Raw genomic sequence first — 23,872 nt, 5'->3', positions numbered from 1 at the left:
GTTCAGCATGTCTACAAGCAGTGGTGTAACACGTGACCACGAAACACGACATCAGAATCCTGACTGAGAGGGACGGAGACGTGTTTCACAGCTTGTGAATCAAAATCGCTTCCAGACCCGGCAGGAAGTGCTGCAGTCAGTGAATGGAGGTCCATCTCAACCTGTCGGCAAGAGAACATTGCGACGGGAACTGCATGCAATGAACATTTGGAGTCGGCCACCTCACAGGAGGTCATTGCTCACATAGGCACATAAAGCTACGTGTCTTCAATGGGCTAGAAACCATGGAATGTGGACAGTAGCTGACTGGCGGAACATAATGTGATCAGACGCATCATGTTTTTGCCTGTATTGCAGTGACACACGTCGTAGAATGCACCGAAGGCCAAATTAAGTATTTCATCCTGGATGTGTGCAAGAGTACCATACCTTTTTCGCCCAGACTGGGGCGAGCAGCTGGAGGGGAAGTGTCAACCCATGGTGTGCGTGTGCGACTTGGACTGACTCTCTGACTGTCCTGGGTGGCATCCCAACACACTTCACCTGTGGATGACAGGTTCAAGCCGGAGCTGGGTCTGTGATGTTTACAGGGTGTGTTTTGTATCTCATGGATTGGACCCGTTCACTGAGGTGACTACTAACATGAACCAGCCAAACATGCTGGATGATCAGGTGTTGCCTTTCAGTCAACTTCTGCATGATGAGTATTCTATTGATAATCCAGATTTTTCAAGATGACAACAGCAAAGTTCATCAGGCTGGACGCATATGTGACTGATTTTATGAACACTCCCCCCACCCTTTTAAGTCTTGATTAGCCTGCAAAATCACCTGACTTGAACCCCATTGAAAATCTGTGGGACGTGGAAGAGCGGGCAAAACGTCGACAAAAATGGTAGAATTGTGCGATAAAATTGTCAGCGAATGACTTAATCTGGATGCGATGTACCTGCACAACCTTGTGGACTCACTTCCTAACCGAATCCAGGTGGTTATCAAGTCCACACGGTATTAAATGATGCTTGTTATGATTTCTCCAGGGGTGACTAATTTTTAGTCCAGTGAGCTTATGTTTGTGTTGCATTCAACATAGTTGTAAACAATTGATTGAGGTGTCCTCGTGCATTTTCACATAACTGGTCATTTTATTTTCAGTACTGCACTTGTTCGTAGGAAGTGTTTTACTTCGCAGAATGTGTAGTTATATTAAATTGAGAACATTTTAAAGGTTCCAGTCAAAAAGTAGAAGACATATGTTATTGTCATTGCTAAACTCTCTCTCGTTGATCTTAATGGCAGACTATGCTGTTATCTTGGAGGTTAAAGGAGGTCCAATGGCTATGATATGACATCTGGTCACCTTGCCGGTAGGAGTGTGTCTGTTGTTTGTTGAGAACCACCAAATGGAGTTTGATGTACTTTCCACCATTCTATAGAGCATTTATCAAGCAAGGTTTAGGTGTGACAAAAGGGAGGCGAGTAATGGCAATGTTAATGAAAGCTGTCAAAGGAAGAAGTGCCCATCTGATTGCTTTCTTAGCTTCTGTCTAAACCCATGTGTGTGTGTGTGTTATTTTTTGTTGTTAAGATTAGTCAGGAAATCTTTTTCAAAATAAATAAGTCTTAATGAGATAAAAATACCCTTTATAAAGAAATCGTCATGTAAAGCTATACGCTAAAAGGCAAATATCGCTACCCTATTCTCTCTTTTCTCTTTTTTTAATGGCTCATCACTGCTGCCAACTTGACTATTTACATATTGAAATCACGGGACATAACCGTCACCAAACTAGCCTCAATGTAAGTATAAATAATAGAGGTTCCTTTACCTAGGTAAATGATAAATAAATGATGAATCAAGATATTCATAATTAAGTCAGTTTTCAATCTCATTTAATTTAATTTTATATATCTGTGCCTTTATTTTGATATATGCATTACTATAAATGTATTCTTTGGCGTTTGCCTGGTGTAAATAAATCAGCTCCCTTCTTGAAATTTCTTATTACTTGTCGGACTTACGTGAAACTATGCTGTAATTATACACACAAGCAAATATATTACTTGTACATATGCTGTAAGTGCATAAGAATACACAAAGTCTAAGTCTGCAAACCGTACCAAAGTCGTGACAAGATAAGGTTAGGTTAAGTTAGGTCGATAACGAAATTTCCGTCCATTGGACTGAACTGATACTTATAGGCGAGGTAATGTTGCTTTCCTTTTTGGAGGAGTTCTTGCAGATTTTTCTTGCTTCTTAGACATCATAATCAAATTCTGTTCATAAGTATTGGACTAAAGAAGACCGTAATTAATAAAATGCTGCTTCTGTCATTTCACACCAACTACATTATTACAGTAATTGTATTATTCGAACATGCCACAATTCTACTTACCTGGTATTACCCAAACAGGGGTTTACAATCCCACAGAAATAGAAAATATGCTTTAATTATATCCACAAATGTAACACCAGTGATTTTAACAATATGGAAATGCAATACGTAATTATCGCAAGTCACAAAATAAACCATGACTGCATAGCGCCAACGTGCCAGATTAACAGTAACTGTAAGATGTTGTATCGGCAAGTAGGGTCCCTAAACTGTGTGGTTAGCGACACTAAATCAAATCCAACAGCTAGAAAATGACTGTAAATCACTACCTTCAGTATTATTAAGAGAGAAAGAGTAAGGTTGTACTCTTAGTGTACAGGCTTACATGCGAGGGAGTATAGTATATAATTTTCAAAACGGTTTAGCAAAAGCTTAGGAATGTTTCAAATATCACATGGAGTGAGCTAACAGGTAATGAGCTACTTACACACAACTACAAGGCTTATCATTGTGAATTCAAAATTGATTGCATGTGAAGTCACTCTTTGCTGACAGCTTTATTTTGCTTGTTAGGGGGAAGAGTACCTTTTCCGCCCAGACTGGGGCGAGCAGCTGGTGGGGAAGTGTCAACCCATGGTGTGCGTGTGTGACTTGAAGACTGACTCTCTGACCGTCCTGGATGGCATCCCAGCACACTTCTCCCCCGGCCAAGTGGTGTGGACGCCAGATGGAGAGGGCATAGTAGGGGTCGTGTGGAACAATGAACCTCGCAAACTGGGACTCATCTACTGCTCAAACAGGCGCAGCCACATCTTCCATCTCACCAAGGATGGCATCTTTAGTAAGTTCTCAGATCTTCTTCGGGAAGTTTGAAAACAGGCTTATTTGTGATGTGTCGTATGATATAAACTTCATCATGATCCATATTGACGAACATTCACATTAATAAGAAATTAAAATGAAGGTCCACTTATTCAATACCATTTAATATGTTGTCAAACCACTTATACAATGTCCGGCTCCATGGCTAAGTGGTTAGCACGCTGGCCTTCGGTCACATGGGTCCTGGGTTCGATTTCTGGCGGGTGGGAATTTTAGCCATCATTGGTTAATTTGGATGGCATGGGGGTTGGGTGTGTGTGTCATCTTCATCATAATTTCATGCTCATCGCGATGCGCAGGTCGCCTACGGGAGTTAAATCAAAAGACCTGCACCTGGCGAGCCGAACATGTCCTCTGACACTCCCAGCACTAAAAGCCATATGCCATTTCATTTGCTTATACAGTGGGACTGGTTTCGACCCCATTATGGATAATATTCAGCCATGGACTAAAATTGACCATCTTCTTCTTCTTCTTCTTCATCCATTCCCTTTTCTAGATTCCCTCTGGGTAGGTTAGTGTACTCAATCTTTCCACCATTCCTCTTCTAGTACTTATTGCCATCGACTCCTCTATTTGCAATACAGTCTCAACAGAGCTCCTCCATCTCATTCTAGGATGTTCCCTAGGCCTCTTTCCAGTCTCTGTATCCATGAATGTTCTCTTTGGCCTCCTGGCATTCTCATCATGTGTCTGGCCAGTTAATCTGCTATGGTAATGGAGTAAACCACACAGCCAGTGTCTTCACGCCGAGTGTTGGGCGGCGGAAAGTAGCCTGACCCACTATAAGGACCAACAGCTAAGGCCGGAGGAGTTCTTATAGAAGGGAAATGGGCCTTAGTGGAGGAAATGCCACTAAAACCCCATATCAGCTGTAGTGTCTGTACTCCAGAGGAGCAGCTACTAAAGGCGTCTGTTCTCTGTGTTAGGAGCGGCCTACAAGTTTCGGCTGGCAGTAAGTTAGCTCTAAAATGCCTTTGGGAGTGGCGAACCCATCGTAATAAAAGCCTATATGATGACAAGTGTACTAAAATTGACAATATATAATGCAAATACAATCAAATTAACACTTTAAAAATATTATGTACAAGTTATTTTACAAAAGAGGCAAAATATCTCTGTCTATAATACAGTTGAAATTGGTTAGGATGCCCCTCTCTAGTGCATTTCTCTGGTTATTACATGATTATTCCTAAGTCCCAGATCGTGTCCTATTAAATACATGCTAAAGAAACCTGGATAGCACATTTATGTCACTCTTTAGTACGTTTTGTTACTCCCACCATAAGGAATTTAAATTAGCGTTTCGGGCCAAGTTGTGCTCAACAACGCTCAAGCCACAGCTGGCGTGGGTAAGGATTTGGCAGAGAACTTAATTTCACGGGCACAGGCTACCCGGACAACATAGTGCGCTAGCGTGTCGGCCTATGGCTAGTTGCCTTGGCTACAGGTAGCATCAGTCCCAAGCTAATCTTTGCTGTGGTTGTTTGGATAGCGCAACAGTACTTTATCTGAGTGTTGTTTCTTAATCTTGGTTCTTAATTTTCATTCGTAAGTGAATAGTGTAATGTACTTAAATTAGGGCTACTGTACGTACGTTGAATGTGGTGAATGGGAAGATTGAAGAATGTGGATTGAAAATAAGTGTAGAAAAGAGTAAAACTCTTGTTATGACTAGAGGGGAGAAAGAAGGGAAAGGTCAGATTAGACTTACAGACAAGCCCCTGGAAGTAGTGGAAACGTTTAAATACCTGGGGAGTGAATTAATGGAGAATGCTCGACTGGATGCTGAGATTAGTAAAAGGATTCAAGCTGGAAGTTGTTTCTATCATAGTGTAAGAAATATGTTATGGGACAAAGATGTGCCAATGGAAGGAAAGGATACTATGTACAAGATGTATTACGTACCCATAACAACTTACGGAGCAGAAACTTGGACAATGACAAAGAAGGATGAGAGTCGAATACAGGCAGCCGAAATGAAATTCTTGAGGAGTATGATACAGAAGAGTAGAAGAGACAAAATAAGGAATGAGAAAATCCGGGAAGAAATTGGAGTGGAAAAAATGAATGATAGAATAGAGAAGAGCCGACTAAGATGGTTTGGGCACATAAAGCGAATGAGCGACGAAAGAATGCCCAAAAAAGCTGATGGAAATGCAAATCCAAGGAAGGAGAGGCCGTGGACGACCACGATTGAGATGGAAGGATACCATCCAACGCAGCATTATAGAAAGAAACCTGGACTGGGACACAGTGTTGGAGGAGGAGTGGTGGAAAGACCGAAGAAAGTGGAGAGGAACCATATTTGCCCCTACCCGGCTACAGCTGGATAAAGGGAAATGATGATGATGTACGTACATATACAGCTGACGTGTAGCGCTTATCTTTACGTTAGTAAGTGAATTAGGCCTATTGTACTTAAACATAGGACTAGCGGTTTGCAGGACATTTAGTTACGGAGAAAAAGAAAGCTAGACAGTTTAACAATGAGGAAAAATTAAAGTTTATCGAGAAAATGGTTGCTAATCCACATATGAAATGTGTGCAAATTGCCCGATTATTGGACGTTGCTACGACAACTTTGAATACAATAGTAAGCAACTGCAAGAAGATTGAGGACGCTTGTCTGGCAGGAGGAAGCAGCCAAATTAAACGTGTCCGTAAAAGCCAGTTTCCAGCTTTAGAAGATGTTCTGGTGAATTGGTTCAAACAAGCTTGGTCTTCGAATATTCCTTTCGATGGAACATTGATTCAGGCCAAGGCATCACATTTACTGCCAAAATGGGATTCTGTTACTTCAAGGCATCTAAGGTTTTAAAAAAAGCAATAAACTTTCATATAAATCTGTCTGTTGGGAGACTGCCAGTGTCAATATCAATACTGTTCAGACTTGGAGAGATACGACACTGCAGGAAATTTTAAAGGACTGTAGTCCTGATGTTTTTAATGTAGATGAAGCTGGGCTATTTTTCCAGCTGCAATGAGAGTGGTATGGAGAAATTGACGTCCCTCATAATAGGGAAGTGGAAGAATCCGCACAGTTTTAAGAATGCGCGTACCTTTCCATGCCAGTACACAGCAAATACCAATGCTTAGATGACGTCATCGATTTTTGAGAACTTCTTGCGATCACTTGATACCAGAATGGGACTGCGGCAGAGGAAAATCGTGTTGCTCACTGACCACTGTGCCGCGCACCCAGCTGACACATCTTTTTTGAGAAATGTACGTGTAATGTTTCTTCCTGCGAACTGTACAAGCCATCTCCAACCGCTGGACTAGGGCATCATCCGGTGTGTGAAGCAGAAATATAGAAGATTCTCATGCAGAAGAGACTGGTATTCCTGGAAACAGCTTCACATAAAATCACAATTCTGGATGCCATGCATTTCTTAAAATCTGCTTGGGCATCAGTAAATGAGACCACAATTCAAAACTGTTTCCGCAAAGCGGGCTTCGTTCGTTCAGCAACTGATGACGTGTCAACGGAAATAATGGAAAGCACTGATGGTCTGGATGAAGAATGTGACCAGCTTGGGGATGTAGAAGATGTGAATTTTGCTGCATATGTTGAATGTGATGACAATGTTGCCACTACATATAACATAAGATTTATACTGAAGCCTCCACCTTATCAATACATTTATTTACATACTATCATTCACAGTACCGGTTTCGACCCTTTAAGGGTCATCCTCAGCTGACAATTACAAATATAGTTCTTAAAACATCACAGTGGAAAATGTTGTACAGTCGTGACAATTGTCCAGTTCAACAGACCGTCTAAAACAAATGATACAATGATACAAATAAATATAGATTATAATGTTGCCACTTGCGAAGTACAGATGGTAGACAGAATACATGAACAGCTGATGATTGACAAAGACAGTAACGAACAAGAACCCGAGAATAAAAATAAAACCGATGAGATCTGCGCAGTAGCACCAACGCATACAGCAGCAGTAGAAGCTATGGACATAGTGTGGCATTATGTATCAAGTTTTGTCATGGATGACAGTGTAATGGATTGCGTTACCAAACTCAATTCTGTTGTATGTAATTTGGAACAAAACAAGAAGCAGTCTACATTGGATATGTTTCTTACGTGCAAGTGATGATATGTAAGTTACTCTGTGTATTTTTAAACATCTGTTGGTTTATTCTGAATCAAATTCTTGACAATTTTTGTACATATTAATTTCTTTATGCAAATATGGACGTATAGTTCACATTTCTAAGAACGTTTTCCTTGATGTTTTACTATGTTGGTGTTCCATATCTTTGACTGCTTTCCCATACAATTTGGTGTTTGTTCATAGAGTTGACACCACAACTTTTGTTAATATTGTTAATTTTTGGTTGTAATCTTGTCCCATGATATCGGACAGATGGAAATGGTTCAAGTACATATTAAAGTATTCAAGTAGGATGTGGTTTGTCAGACTGGTTTGAAACAAAGAGAGGAGTGCAGCAGGGCAGCTCATTGTCACCACTTCTATTTATTATTGTAATAGATGTAGTAATGAAATCTATTAAAAGGAAAGAACGTGGAGATATCAAAGCCTTCACATTTGCAGATGATGTTGCTATCTGGAGTGACTCAGAAGAGGAATTGCCAGAGAGAATGCAAAGTTGGAATGAGGAGTTTAAGAAATATTGTTTAAACATCAGCAAGACCAAAACGGTGGTGATGAAAGTGTATGGGGAAGGAGCAGAACCAGTAGTCATGTTAAATGGAGCCCAACTGGACAGCGTTCCAGTTTTCAAATACTTGGGTAGCGTTATATCAAATGACAACCTAGCAAAACATGAGGTGAACAATCGAATCAATAAGGCAACACAATTTTACCACCAGGTAAGACACCTACTGTGGGATGAGCAAATACCCATGAAAACAAAAATGACATTGTACAAGTCCTATTATACACCAATTCTTACATACAGTCTCGAAACCACAACACTGACCAATGGAGATAATTCCAAACTTCAGGCAGCTGAAATGAAATTCCTATGCTCTATGATCCAGAAAACCAGGAAAGACAAGATTAGGAATGAGAAAATTAGAGAAGAAGTAGGAATAGATGATTCTCTCTTCAATAAGATTCAGATATCAGTACTGAAGTGGTTTGGTCACATGAAGAGGATGCCAGTAAACAGAATTGCAAGGAAGGAATTTGACAGAAAAGTAGAAGGAAGACGACCCGTGGGAAGGCCACGAAGGAAATGGATAGATTTAGTTAAGAACGATGTACTGTTGAGAGGTCATGATTGGGACAAGTTGGTGGAGGAAGAATGGTACAAGAACAGGATGAGATGGAGAAGGCTCACATACCACACCTGGTAAACTGGAGATGGTTTAGGATGATGATGATGATGATGACATATTAAAGCAACAGGTTGTCTTGTTTCGATAGTTAATGCAAAATTTACGCTTTTTTCGGAAATACTATCTTTTGCAGAAAAATCCCCGCATATATCACGCACTGAAAATGTTCACATTTATTTTAGGTCAAAAAAAGTGCGAGTTATATATGAGCAAATATGATGTATTTTTATATAGATTTAATTTGATGGGAATTAACGACACGCTAAGTGAGAATGTGGTTTTGCTCTGTTTATTATCATCATCGTTGTCTGGAGCAGTTTCTAACCACAGGCTGGGTCTGCTTGGAACATAAGCCTCTCCATCATTTTCTATCCATCCACCACTTCTCTTCTGACACTATCGTCCAGTTCCCTCCTCTTGCCTCGATGCTCTTCTTTACACTTTCCAGCCATCTGGTCCTCGGTCTTCCTCTAGGTCTCCTTCCCTTCAACTCCATTTCTAACATCTTTCATGGTATCCTCTCTTCTCCCATTCTCTTAACATGTCCAAACCATGGCAGCCTTGATTTTTTTAAAAATATCTTTTCCTGTAGGGGTACCTCATTTACCATTTCCTGAATTCTCTCATTTCGTACTCTGTCTGTTCTTGTTAAACCTGCTCAACACCTTTGAAACTTCATATCCACTGCTTGTATTCTACTTTTATCCCTACTTCATCACCCACGTTTCTGATCCATACATCAAAATTGGCACAAAGTAAGTCTTGTAGATAATTCCTTTACATCTATGTGGTACATCCCTGTTCCATATAAATCCTCCCACACTCTTAAAGAATCCATTTGCACACCTTCCTCTTTCATTGATTTCATTGATGTGTAATCAAATAAAAATGGAAGAAATTACATTTTTCAAATAATGTGGTACCGTACTGTGTCTGTTCTCTTAGGGCTACTCTCAGAGGAAGGTTGTGCCGTGAGATCACCACGCTTCAGTCCGGATGGTGAGTCTTTGGTCTGGTTAGAACGCCCTGCGGATGGTCCTCACCATGCAGCTCACAAGCTGGTGCTCTACAAGTGGAACTCGGGAGAGGTATTATCACTAATACACAAACTGAATGTCCCCCTCTGTCCTTCTTCATTCTGATTATATGCCAGAGTCGTTTGTGTCTTCAGCGTTGCGGGCTTGATTCACGCTTTAACCTTCAGTAATTGGCTCAAAGATTGGGTGTTTGTGCTGTCCCCAACATTCAGGGTTTCTCTTATAATAGTCACATGAAATTATTATGTTAAGATTCTATCTTTGACATATATGGTACAGTTATTTGAGACCTGGCCTGCGTAAACGTGCCTGTTTACCAGGAAGGTAAAGTGCCAGAACTGGAAAAATGCAGATAGAGCCCCTGCACATTAAGTTAGTATTTTTAATTTAGTACTTATATTTGTACTAAAAGCATGCCCACCTGATGGACATGATTGTTAAGGTGTCAAGTGCATATGGTCTGACACTGTGGTTATCTGGAAAAATTTTCCTTATCAGATTGTTGGCCGACATGGTAGGAAAGGTGGTGGTATACAATTTCTGGTCACACATCAAAAGCCTGGATTCAACTCCAGACCTCTCCGCAGTGTTCATGTGGAGTAAGGGCATGGGGCTCTGTTGATAGTGATTTGTCCATAGGATGGGGATGTTAAAGCCTTGCGCAGATGTCTTGGTGCTATTCAACATCAGTAGGTTATATTCCTGCAGCGGATTTTACCCTCTCGCTTCCTGCTTCCTTATATTCTGTCATTTATTCTTCTGATGAGGTTGACGTCAGGAAGCGCATCAGGTGGTAAAAACTCGCTGCAAAGATTCATCTTACTTCATACCCAATCCCATAGACAAGGGTTGGACATACATTTGTACTGAAAGCATAAAATGGTGTTGTATTTTAAACTGATAATAATACACACTAACCTGTGTTTGACCCCTCTGTATTGTAGCAGTTACTGTTTGGACATTAAATCAAATAAGAATAGTTAAAATCATATCATAAAATCAACTAACTAACGGCAGGATGTGGAAAGCACAAGGAACCGTACGAGATTGTGGATTGAAGGGCGTTTGTGGCCGAAGCTTTGAATAAAGAATAATTTAGTTAATATCTACTTCTAGTAAATACTTATTTATTATAAAAACATTTAAAAGAAAATAATGAACACTACCGTTAACATAAAACGCAAACTAGGAAAAGAAACCCTGAAGTAATTAAGTTGCAATCTTACAATCTTGTCGGTTCTAAAATTTCATGTAAAATACTTAAATCTGAAGCAACCACCTTCACTAAAAAAAAAAAACACAGGTTGAAGGAGAATTCTTCTAAAAGAAATAGATTTACAGAGGCCAAGATTACTGAACAATGAAATTTAGGTTACAAAAATGTATAAAAGGCTTGTATCATGACAACATGAAGACGGATGTAAGATTTCTTTACACCATCAAAGATTTACATTTGTATTCTAGCAGAAAAATCGATGGGTAAACTCCTGTGACAAATTAAAAAAGGTGAAATAAAATAAAGTTACATGAGGAAATTTAAGATTTATTTAACCCAAAGAGAAGCCAGAGCTCCCATAGAGCACAGAGCTCCCGGACAACCCGTCCGCTCTACATGATGTCGAAGACAGAATTCAGACACTCTGCAACGCGCTTCCCGAAGTTACTCTGCCGCTGGATGGTGTAACTGAAAAATGCCACAGCAAAATTAATGACCAAGTTACCTTTCCATTTATTTCAACCAATCAAATTAATTTTTTTATTCGGTGCTTGTTGTCTTGTCCTTGGAAAGATCTAGAATGTGGAATTCGCAGAAAAATCTACACATGCAGTACAGGGTGTACCACAATTTTTGACAATAAAATGTAAGACAGTTTTAAGCAATCCAAAATTTTCTTGAAGGCCAATATATATAACTCTCGCAGCACACGTCACAAGTATCACAGTCGGAGATGATGCGGCACGCTCTTTCATACAGTATATATAAGGGACAGTCAGATGAAAACCGAACATCCACTACAAGGTGACCATGGAATGGTTTCATTCAAAAGTAATTACCAAAAGCGTTAATAAATTTAACCCTCTGGAAGAGAAGATGATCAATTCCAGTTTTGAAGAGAGAGGTAGATCACTGACGGATTCACAGCTGCACCCGCCATGGCACACATTCCATGCGAAAGGTGTTGTTACATATCGATACTGCCATCACTGTGGTGAACAACTCACAGGTGCACACAATTGTTGGGTTATGTCTTTGTTGGTACACGGTGGATGGCCAGTCACTCATAATGTTTGTGAGTGTTCTGAGATGGATGGCAAACTACTTCACAAGCAGCAATTCTAGTAAAGTTGCTTACTCGATTTGTGGGGTACGTGGATTCATATTACAGCTGTCCTTTGCTGGAACGAGAAAACCATGTGACAGACTGTCCAAATAAGTCCAGATGAGACATGGAGTCTGGCAAGGTTGTGTTCTGCTTTTCAACATCTTTTCAGAGAAAATATTGAAGGAGGCACCAGACAAACTTGCGGCAGAAGGCATCTGGATTATTAGAGAGCACATAAGTAACATTTGCTATGCAGATGATTCATTATTGATAACTATTATTGCAGAAGACCAAGTTCATGATAGGCAATAAGCAAAAAAAGTTCAGGGCAGGCTCAAAAGAGATAAAACATGTTCGATAATACAGTTACCTTGGGAATATAGCCAGGAGATCAAGATTGATAATTCGAGAAGCATATTTGTTAAAATGAAGATAACTGCAACTTAAACCTGGATCTTAGTATGGAAATGGTCTGGGATGTTTGTTTCTCACAGTGTTGTATAGAGTGAAAGGGTGGAGTTCAACGTAGGTCTTGTGCAAGAAACTGGAAGCCTTTGAAATACAGGTTTTCAGGCAGGTGTTGTGTGTCAGGTGATGGACAAAAGCTTGACTATTTCATACTCCTGATGCACAACGAGAAGTGCAGGATCCTAGCAAAAATAGGGCACTATACTCTGCATTGCTTTACTTCTAAACTGACATTTTGGCCAATTTTGGCTCTATCTGGTGGTTATGCGCTCAAACATAGACATACAGCCAATTCCAAGCTGCCATTCATATTGACTTACATCGGCAGAGTGCGATCTCGAAACCTAGTTGCCAAATCTAATATTTACATTCACCACATGGTTAACCTATCTCGGTCTGATGACCTAGATGTTATGCCCCTTTAAACAACAAGCATCACTAACCTATCTTGCTCACTGTGTATAGTATTCGATACGGTTCGTGATCTCTTGCATTTTTCTTCAGTAATTAGTGTTTTTCATATTAGTCTTTATCTCTCTGGTATAGTACAGTATAGTGTAGTTTACAGTTTAGCATAGCATAAGTTAGTACAATACAGGTTTAATAGTTCAGTGTGTAAAAATAGCTGTACTTTTATTTAAGTCCGTGTGTTGTTTAGTGTACTTAGTTTGTGCGTGTTTAGCATGTCTCAGTGTAGTTCAGGAAAGACAAGTGGCAAGAAAGTGACTGAGATCAGTAGAGTGTTCCCTTGGTAGGCCATAGCCTCCTTACTGTGCCAGCCATTAGCAGTGAGTGATGTGTCATATCTCCATACTCTTTTATTCTTAATAATGTTTTCTCTTTTTAGCATTGGATGTTGTTAGTAAGTGTAATTTTTGTGAATTTGTTTTCAATCCTGATTCATTAGCTTTTCTGAGGAATGGTGTTACATTTTACGAGGACTGTTTACCGTGGTTGTATTGCATCAGCTGTTCTCGTGCAAGTAGCGCGCTGGGAACAGAGGTAAGGTGATGCTCATTTGTTTTCCAAAACGTCAATTTAGAAGTAAAGCCATGCGGAGTATAGGGACCTGGCTGACCAAGATTTTAATGGCTAAAACATATGAGGGACAGGTACCAGGAGAAGCCTGTCCTTCCATAGAAGAAGTGTATATGGACTTGCAATTGGGAATGCAGGCTATTTATCACCATGATTACAGCACTTCAGTGGACTCTGTAGTTGCCACCAAATAACAGTGTCTGCAATACAGTCAAGAGCACATTATTCTGAAGTTAATATAGTCGTTCTACTCCCTGTGTGTATCTTTTGTGTCCTTATTAGGTATTATTTTACTTAGTTTGAATAATGATTGATTAAATATAACTTTTAATGTATCCTTTTTCTTTCAGAAAGAAGTTTTAATCAACATTGTTCATCAGCATGTGCCAACCCTTGGAGGTCAGCCATTCTATGGACTGTACAATCTTGCACTACCGAAGCGTTGCTGGGACGAGGAATCTCGACGTATTGTTTTTAGCACTCCCCAGCGAAGCACTGTCAACAGCTATGTTGTAGATATAGGTGAGTTATTTCAGTATTCCCATATATGCCTGCATGGTACATGGTCATATACCTTTTAGATCTCGAAAAATATGGCTCTCATAGTTCTGTTTCTCCCAGAGAGCACCCTTGCTGTAGAAATGAGTTCTATGGTAGCCCAATTATTGCTCTTCCTCCAGTTTCACAAATTTTCTCCTGGATGGGAGCCATGAGAGAGGAGGGTTATACCTATGTACTTGATACACTTCTTGTGGTTATCCTTCTTAAATAATGGAATGATGACTCCTTGCTTCCAGTCCTTGGATATTTTGTTATCTTCCCAGTTCTTATTCAGAACTCTGTACATCAGTTTTCTTCTGCGGTTCTCCAAGATCTCTGATCATATCCACATTGAATTCATCCAATCCAGTGGATTTGTTACTCTTTTACCAGCCTGATCAGTTTTGTTTCACTATTGCTTCCAAGAATTAGAGGGTCATCATTCAGTAAGTTGTCAGTAAGTGCAGTAAGATATCTTTATATGATATACTGGTGTTGTGTTTAGAAACCAAGAGCTTGCTGGAGCTGGAGTGTCCTGAGGGTAGTCAGGTGGTGCTGGATGTGTGTAACGACATGGTGGTGTGTGCAAGGAGCTCCTTCAAACAGCCATCGAGAGTGTTCCTGGGCAAACTGCCGAGCAGGGGACGGGAGAAGGAGATGGTGTGGACCATGGTCACCAATTGGCAGACGACGCCTGCCCTCGAGAGCCTCTCCATTCATGCTATGACCCTCACTCAGGACAAGGACCCTAGTGCCCTCTGTAGTAAGTTGCCTTATTATAGTGCTATTTGAAGATCCAACCAGTCTCTGGCTGATGACCTAACCGATATGGATGATATTTTATGGCTTTTTTGTCAGGCCTGTCTCAAGCTTTGAGGCTTGCTTCTATCATTGTTTATGTAGCGAAACTGTAAGAATGATATATGAAACTTTTGATGATTGAACTATTAGTACAGGTACGAGTACTACATACCATCTATTTTATTCTCAGTATTTACGGGTTACCATGATGGCATTAGTAGACAAATAAGTTTCGAGTAGTGTCTTCAAAAGTAGAAAAAAATCACAGTATTAAGATAAAGTCAGAATTCAAGGGAACAAATTGGGGAAGATAGGAAGAGGAGTTAAGGATTGGAATAACTTACCAAGGGAGGTGTTCAATAAATTTCCAATTTCTTTGCAATCATTTAAGAGAAGGTTAGGAAAATAACAGATGGGGAATCTGCCACCTGGGCGACTGCCTTAAATGCAGATCAGTATTGATTGATTGATTGATTGATTGATTGATTGGCTGTAGTAGGTGAGACTAAACCTTTTGCAGAAGTCTGTAAAGAATTTAGGGATGGTCCCTCTGGCTCCAAACATTAGACTAATGATATTTTTCTTAAAAGTCTTTAATAGTAGGTGTGCAAGAAATCACAAGCATCATCATGATCACAGCACCTCAGGAAGATGGAATTATTGCAAAATTTGGAAATGTGATGACAACCAAGCAATCATTGAAGAGCCTCCCATTCCCCAAGAAACAGGTTGTCATCCTCCCGATTAACAGACTGAATGCAGAGAAACAACTAAACAACCTTAAAGATTTCAAAATGACTAAGTTTTCAAACAGTTGAACTATGATGTAATGCTAGACTACATCATGAAGAGGCAAGCAGAGGTTGAGTACACTGTTTTGTCTCCCTCATCAAGCAGTGAAAAAGTAAGAAAACATGTTAAGACGCAGTGGAGGATAGTGAAAACAATAGACCCTCTCTCAACGAGGTACTAGTGGTGAGACCTAACCTTCTGCCTCAGGTCTTAGATATTTACTAGGGATCAGACTGCATCCCACTGCTATTGTTAGCAACATCACATAGGCGTTCCTTCAGTTGGTTTTAAATGAGGGCGACAGAGACGTAACCAGAATTAACCAGAATAATGAAGGAAGTTTTTATACGACTGATGAAATTATACAGTATTGCTTCATCCGGCTTCCTTTTGGGACCACCTGCAGCCCATTCTTACTCTGTGCAACAGTGAAGAAACACACTGACTGGCACAAAGCATCATTTTCCACCACTGCGGCACTTGAAGACAACAATACATTTACGGATGACTTTGCAGTGGGCGCAGAGAATGACTGTTGTGCAATTAACATATACAGTAAAACCTCATTAATTCGAAGTCGTTGGGACACAAAAATTGGATTTTGAATTGACTGGCAACACCTAATTAAGAAATGCCAACCCTTGCGGCGTTGCAATATATTCTAAGACCCGTTACTGCATGCAACTAACCTTGATTCTCAGTAATGAGCATAACGACTAATGGTGATGATGTGATCTTTCAACGTTAGTAATGTCATATCATGCAGCCATGTTTGATTACAACCTGTGAAGCCAGAGAGTATATACTTCCTCTGATGATGGAAGAATACTGTTCTCTGCTAGATGCTCTCTGATTCTCTGACCTTCCTCAACCTCTGAATACACTCAACAGATGGCAGAACATTCCTAATTTATAACTTGATCTACGAGTAGCTTGGTGAGGAGGATGGTGGGAGAGAATGGTGTGCACTACAAAGCGTTGGTTGCGGAAGGTATTGGGGCACTCGATGCTCAGTGAGGAACAGTTAAACACCATCTTGATCAGCATTGTAGCCGCTGTCAACTCGAGACCGACCACACACAGAGATGATTCTGCTGCACTGACTCCTGCACACATTCTGACTGGAGAAGGACTTGTCATAATTCCGACAGGACTGGAGCGTGCAGTTAAACAGAATTTGGCTAAGGAATTCCTGTTAAGATAAAAGCTTTCTGACGACTTCTAGAAACGTTGGATGAAAGAGTACATTTTGGAGCTGAGGATTTTTCATGAAGTTCAACGTCAAGGAAGGCCCATTGGATTCCACCTCGAAGATGACATTCCAATTCAGGAGGACGTGCCGACAGCATATGTTGAGGAAGGCCGTAACAGAAGGACTACTGCCAGGGAGAGATGAAAAGGTAAGGACTGTCCGTTCAGCAGAAGGTCAAAAGTTCAGTCATCTGGTTCATCTGATCATCCCCTTAGAGGTTGACCAGGTTGACTCTTTGCAACGCTATCTGTAATATGTAACATCTTTGTAATATTAAGTTCCTTGAATACAGATTGTTATTGCTCCCTAATTGTGATGTAATAGTACATGACCAACATTGAAACAGCACCCAGGTTTATGACAGTAGAGGGAAAAAGGTTTCAGAAAGTGAGGTGTTGGTGTTCCTCTAGGTCTTTTGCCTTCCAGTTCCTTTTCTAGCCACTTTCTTGCTGTTCTCATTTGATCCATCCTTTCTACGTGGCCATACCATTTGAGTTTTGATGTTCTTACATTTTCGCTTAGCTGAATGTTTGTACCTGACAAAACTAGGATTGGTGAAGAATATCTCGGAGAGTAGATAGACAACACCCTGTTAGAAAAAGAAGCCACTGGTATTGAGATTCAGTAAGAGGAACTCGGTGTACAAATTAATTACGAACACCTACAGCAAGATGACGATCTCGATCAATATGAAACTCAGACATTACCAGACAGTGATCTGCCTGGAAGTATTTATCATAATCATTATTCTTTAACTGTCTCCAGTCGCTCCGATAAGGTACAAGAGCACACTCCATCTTTGTCTATCCAGGTACATTTTTTTCTTCTCAACTTGGTGCCATTCCACTCTTCTTCCTTCCAGGTCCTGCTGTACTTGACTTATCCACCGTTTCCTTGGTGTTCCTCTAGGTCTTTTGCCTTCCAGTTCCTTTTCTAGCCACTTTCTTGCTGTTCTCATTTGATCCATCCTTTTTACGTGGCCATACCATTTGAGTTTTGATGTTCTTACATTTTCGCTTAGCTGAATGTTTGTACCTGACAAAAATAGGATTGGTGAAGAAGTTGGAACCAGGGGAGAGACAATTCTGAGGAAGATACTGGGATCCCAAAGAACAGAGGATGGATCATACAGAAAGAAAGGAAACTGTACCTCAGGATGGAAAAGATCTCGGACACCATCCAGAAGATGAGAGCCATGTTATTCAGACACATCTACAGAATGGACCTGGGAGCACTGACCTACCAGGTACTAATGTTTCTTGAGACCAGAAAAACTACATTGTGCTGGCATCAGGAGGTGAAGGAGGACATGAAAGAAATGGGAATACGAGGAATGGAATTCTGCAACAGGGGAGCTTGCAAGTCGAGAATCATGAACACCAAGAGTTTCTAAGACAGAGATCCTGGACCCAAGCATCATGGACGGAAGATTGGAGGAGATTGCAGAGTAAAAGGAAGAAGGAGAATTGGGCGAGGATCAAAGCCCAGAAACACCTGAAATCCAGTTAAAGTGGCGCACAATTAGCCAAAATGAAAGATGAAGTAGGTTTGTAAATACGTCTCTTTTCTACGTTAGCTTCTTCAGGTTGGTTCTCATTGGTCTGGAATCTGATGGTGGGGTCTATAATGTATCCATAGGGCAATATCAGGGTTAGATTTGTTTCCGTAATGCATGGATTTCATTTTGACCTTTTTAGGTTCTTTTCTTTGATCTTAAGTCTGAGATAATTGAACAACCTGTTGCAGAAACTTTCTGTGCGCTTTACGTGGGTCCTGAAAGTGCTCAAGATCGAGAAGTACCTCTCATCGTCTTCCCACATGGAGGACCACATTCAACATTCACCAACAGCTTCTCCATGGAAGTGGCGTTGTTTGGTCTCCTAGGTGAGTAACCCTCTTCTCTAGGTTGACATATTCCTTGAGGTTTTCTGAGTTATCACTGGGTTGTACTAGAGTTCCCAGGTGTCTCATAATGTATGGGAAGTCTCGTATTTGAAACCATAAAAGCTTATCCTGTATTGACTCCATCCGGGACAGCAAAAGTCCTGTATTTTTGGACCAGGAAAATCAGTCATTTTCTTATTTCATTCATGAAAATTGTGAGGACTTAGTATCCTACATAGAAATATCACTCTGAAGACCACATCATTCAGCATGTGTAATCTCATTAGGGCCCAAAAGTTCATGCACTATAAGACTACCATGTATGCATTCAAATATGCTGTTATAAACCTCAAAATATGCCAAGAAATATGCACTATTAAATTGAAAGTATCACTGTGCCTTGACAGTAGAAAAGATGAGCTGGTAAAAAATAAATAAACTTACATTATTCCTTAGGTTAAAGCAGAATTGGTCCCATTGCCAATGTTCACTGATGAATTGCAGTTCACAACCATTACTTTCTACAAGTTTCCAACCGAAAAGCTTTGTCTGTCGTCCTGTACAAGACTTGTAACATGAGACACTTCTCTCTATATCAGATATTTAAATGATTGTAACTATCCCGCAGAGATAAATGACTCTCGTGGCATGACAGATTCCTTCAAGATTGTCTAGAGTACTGCCGATCTGTTTATAGCCAGAAGGTTTTGAAGTGACCATATTTACTTGATTGTAAGCCAAACTTTCTTTACTTTTCTGTTGGTTCAGAAGATGTCCCTTTGCTTATAGTGATGGGATGTTCGATTCATTTTCCAGGCTCAATTCATTTGATTCTCTTCATGTTTTAAACGTAGATTTTCGTTGCGTTTGTTGATTGTATTTTATCTCAAGTTTTTACGTATCACTGTTCTTGTTTGTCTTTCATCTTTGTGTTATTTTAGCCGATGATGACCTCTAGGCTAGGTCGGAACATGTCCTATGTAGCTTTATAGACATACCATTTATCAAATGGCAAACGTGTATTGAACAGGTGGACTTTATACAGTTAAATTCTTTTAGAATTTTACCTTAGATATTTAAAGTCAATACGGAACCGGAATGAAGTTCACTACTTGTAATGGCAAATACCAAGTGTCAACATATTCACTTCATCCCCCAGCGTTTCTGTAATAACGCCTACTATCGGCAGCCCTGAAGATGGTTTTCCGTGATTTCCCATTTTCACACCAGGAAAATGCTGGGGCTGTACCTTAATTAAGGCCATGGCCGCTTCCTTCCAACTCCTAGGCCTTTCCTATCCCATCGTTGCCATAAGACCTATCTGTGTCGGTGCGACGTAAAGCCCCTAGCAAAAAAAAAAAAAGAGCACTTTCGCTGAACTACTAGGCTGTGTGAAAATACAAATGGCAAGTGCTAAAATATTCCTGTGAAAGCAGAGAGTTGGCCTGTGACAGTCATATCCAGGCAGCGGAAATTTAAGTTTCAAATGATCAGAGAGGACTGATGATAATCGCATACCATTCTCGTGTTTTAGGGTTTGGAGTACTGATGGTGAATTACAGAGGCTCGGTCGGCTCTGGGCAAGACAGCATAGACTTCCTCCTGGGAAACATCGGGGACACGGACGTGAAGGACATGAAACTTGCCACCACAGAAGCTTTGAATCAGTTCTCCTTCCTCAATCCCGGCAAGGTGGTCTTGTTCGGTGGTTCCCATGGTGGCTTCCTGGTCACCCACCTTAGCGGACAGTATCCTGTGAGTACTGCCAGATACTGCAAGCAAACCACTTTCTGTAGGGAAGGAAACTGGAACCTACTGTATTTGTTGATATTTTTCTTGGGTTGATTTTCTAATAATTAATATTGGCTAAAGACAATAACTACTTTTTTGGTTTATGCTGAGGGGCTGAAATTTTATCCTGCAGGAGTTCTTTAATGTGTCAGTAAATCTGTTGACATGAGGCTAACGTATTTGAGCACCTTGAAATACAACTGAACTGAGGCGGGATGCCAACTTGAGCTTGTAAGGCCAGCGCTCTACTGCCTGAGCTACTCAGCCCGGCGATGAAGTTTCTCCTTTTGTCTTAATCTTTTACCACTTATGTTAATCTTGTTTGTTCCCTTTTCCTGTGTTATCTGTATTTCTTCTTCAATGAGTATTGAAACCTGTCCTCCTGATGAAGCTTGGCTGAAAAGAGATGGATGTAGAAGAATTGCGACTTATGAGGACAGAACCAATGTGGAGATGACTTTCCATTTACCATATTTCTCTGTTCGCGAACTAACTGTAAAAACACCACTGGCATCTACCACGGTTGCTTCCCTTCACCCCCCCGCTTGCACATAAAACTTGACCTTCAGAGTCCGCGTAGGCCTATAGGCTACATCGCTAGCCACGGCAACCAATTGTACAGTGCCTCTGTGTAACGTCACTAGTTCTCGGGAAATAGTGAAGAAAGAATTACATTTTACTTGGCGGGAGACAGACTCGCAGTGCGGGCGAGCAACAATCTCCTGAATAGATTACATAAAATGTCCCTGTATTAGCCTCTACAAAAACGTTTCTCAAATCCGCAGAATGGCATCAGAACATGCGAGACTTCGAATTCTTAGAAAGGCTATGGCTACTTAGTGGCAATTATAAGGTGTCTCCTGTATATGACACTTACTAAAATTGATGGTTTTACAGATGGCAGGATTATTTTCATGATGGATCGTCATATTGTAAAGACACATGGAACCAGTATTGCCAGCAAATTTTCAACGGGTTCCCTTTGATATTATGATGCCAGTTGTAAGTTAATGGTTATTAAACACACGGAAATGAAGAATAATTGTGCAGCCGCAAGAAAATACGGTTGCCGGGCTGAGTGGTTCAAACGGTTGAGGCGCTGGTCTTCTGACCCCAACTTGGCAGGTTTGATCCTGGCTCAGTCCGGTGGTATTTGAAGGTGATCAAATACGTCAGTCTCGTGTTGGTAGATTTACTGGTACATAAAAGGACTCTTGCTGGATTAAATTTCGGCATCTCTGAAAACCGTAAAAGTAGTTAGTGGGATGTAAAGCCAATAACATTATCATACCTGCCAAGTATTTAGGTTTTTCCGTAAAATGTACGGATTTTGAGTGTGTTTTACGGTTGTACGGATGAACAACATTATTGAACGGATTTTGAATATCCGTGCTTGGTTTCGCTTCTGCGGTCAAATCGAATTTGTTTGACTTTCAATAGTAGCTGGTAATACGAGATGCAGTGTTCGAAATTCGACCGGTAAATGTATCGATAATCACATTATCGATTATCAACGTGCTTTTGTCACCTGTTCGACCTCAACTGCTACTTCATTCAATCAGATGTTCCCAAACAAGTAGCAGGCTACGATTTTGAAGAAAAGAAATCCGTGAAAAGTAGCAGGCTGTGAATTGATATAAAACAACTTTAGTAACTGTGTCGTGTTTCGTAGCAGCTGAAAGGCTTTGTTTGCGTGCGTGTGTAACTTGTGGAATCGCATGACGAATTTCTAAGCGATTTAGTAATGTATGTAATGAGTTCAACTAAGAAACGATATTATCAGTCTTTTCGTGAGGCATATTCTGCTTAATTTCCTTGTTTTATACGATCACGGAAAGTGTTCCCAGTGTAAAGTGGAAACAGATGAGCACTCATCAAAATGTAACTTTGTGTATTTAATTTCAGGGTTGATCATAACACATACAGTAAAACCTCGATGCATCATTTTTCAGGGGGCAGGGGGAAATTAACGACGGATGTGGGGAAAACTATAAATGCGGGCAACATAAACATAGGGGGAAAGGAAAATAATAAAATACAGGTACTGTATTGGGACATTTTTCATTATGTAAATATATTTATTATTATTATTATTATTATTATTATTATTATTATTATTATTATTATTATTATTATTATTATTATTATTATTATTATTATTATAAGAACAGCAATAATGGCGCGTGGCTTCCGGAAGTGGGTGCATGTCTTTCGAGTTTTCGCATGATAGGCGATCTACGTGCATATTAAAATACAGCCCTACGTAAGATGAATTCTAATGTTTAATTGGGCAAACAGACAGCCCCAAACCGTTGGAATTAACCAAGGAAAGTTAAAAATCCTCGACCCAATTGAGACCTCTTGAACCAAAGGCCAGCATGTGCTAACCATTTAGCTCATACTACACATAACGGTATCAAAATATTGCAACAATGATATAGGCGTGACTTTTACGCCGTTTCGTTTCACTTTTCTTTACACATTTCATAATAATTGAAAACCTTTAAGTTCAGTTTTCTTATTGCAAATTAAATATATACGCGGATATTACGGCGATAACCTCTATTCAGGAAAAGATTCCGTAGACCCTTTGCGAACGATAGGTTAGATACCCAACACGGCGCGGCTCCTGCAGCTCAGCTCAGCCGATGTCACAGAGGTTAGAAATTCAACGCAGCATGTCTCGAATGATGTCATAGCGGCTTGAGCGAAGCTGCCGACTTAGGAACTAGTTACAAGACTAGGCTATGAGAAAAGATTATTGGTCTGGCTTGGTTAGGTTCGGCTTGTAACACGATTATTGGGCAGAGGGCAACAAAGCGGTCAACAGGTCTCTGGCATCCCACACATTCCACAAGGTGACGCGATTAATCACCCTGTGAGTAATTAAAACAAATCTGGCGCACTGCGCCATTTTCTCTTTTTTTTTTCAATGAAGTTGGCAGCCCTAGCCAGCCTATAACAACACAAAATGGTGACAAATTTGAGTTTTATGCTGTCTACACTTTAATTTTTGTAAATAAGAATATTTCTAGGGGTCGGTTAGTGGGTCGAGGAGAAGCGTTGGCACCACGAGGCTCGTTGTGAGGTTGCGCGTGAATAACCTGCGCACAGCACTCCAGTCTATAAGATCCTTATTCAAGACTAGCAACTCCGAATTGCTCGTACATTCTCGCAACAGGTTGCCGCTATTATATGCTAAGAGTATTGAGCAGTCCTTCTAAATTCAAAGAAATGTTGCATATATTTTTCTTACGTACGATCGATCAATGCGGGAAAATTGTGACCGAGGACGAATAATTTTTCGACGATCGATGCGGTAAAACGATAGTTTGAGAAACGTTGGATGCGGAGAAATTTAATATTGGTTTATATGGAACATTTTTTGGACCGAA

At 40.4% G+C, this 23,872-nt stretch overlaps 1 protein-coding gene across 1 annotated transcript in view; it reads left to right on the top strand.

Moving 5' to 3' along the window:
* Positions 1–23,872, top strand: part of LOC136882323 (acylamino-acid-releasing enzyme) — a 56,267-nt gene that overhangs the window by 15,546 nt on the left and 16,849 nt on the right. Inside the window, exons 5-10 of the mRNA XM_067154909.2 lie at positions 2,910–3,177; positions 9,496–9,638; positions 13,768–13,939; positions 14,463–14,720; positions 18,549–18,686; positions 20,221–20,441. Of these exons, the coding sequence (XP_067011010.1) occupies positions 2,910–3,177; positions 9,496–9,638; positions 13,768–13,939; positions 14,463–14,720; positions 18,549–18,686; positions 20,221–20,441 (1,200 nt within the window). The remainder of the gene's footprint in view (positions 1–2,909; positions 3,178–9,495; positions 9,639–13,767; positions 13,940–14,462; positions 14,721–18,548; positions 18,687–20,220; positions 20,442–23,872) is intronic.

Source organism: Anabrus simplex, chromosome 10 (genome assembly GCF_040414725.1).
Source record: "Anabrus simplex isolate iqAnaSimp1 chromosome 10, ASM4041472v1, whole genome shotgun sequence".
In the NCBI taxonomy this organism is placed as follows: domain Eukaryota; kingdom Metazoa; phylum Arthropoda; class Insecta; order Orthoptera; family Tettigoniidae; genus Anabrus; species Anabrus simplex.
Note: the sequence above shows the minus strand (reverse complement) of the source record. Positions and strands in the feature narration are given on the sequence as shown.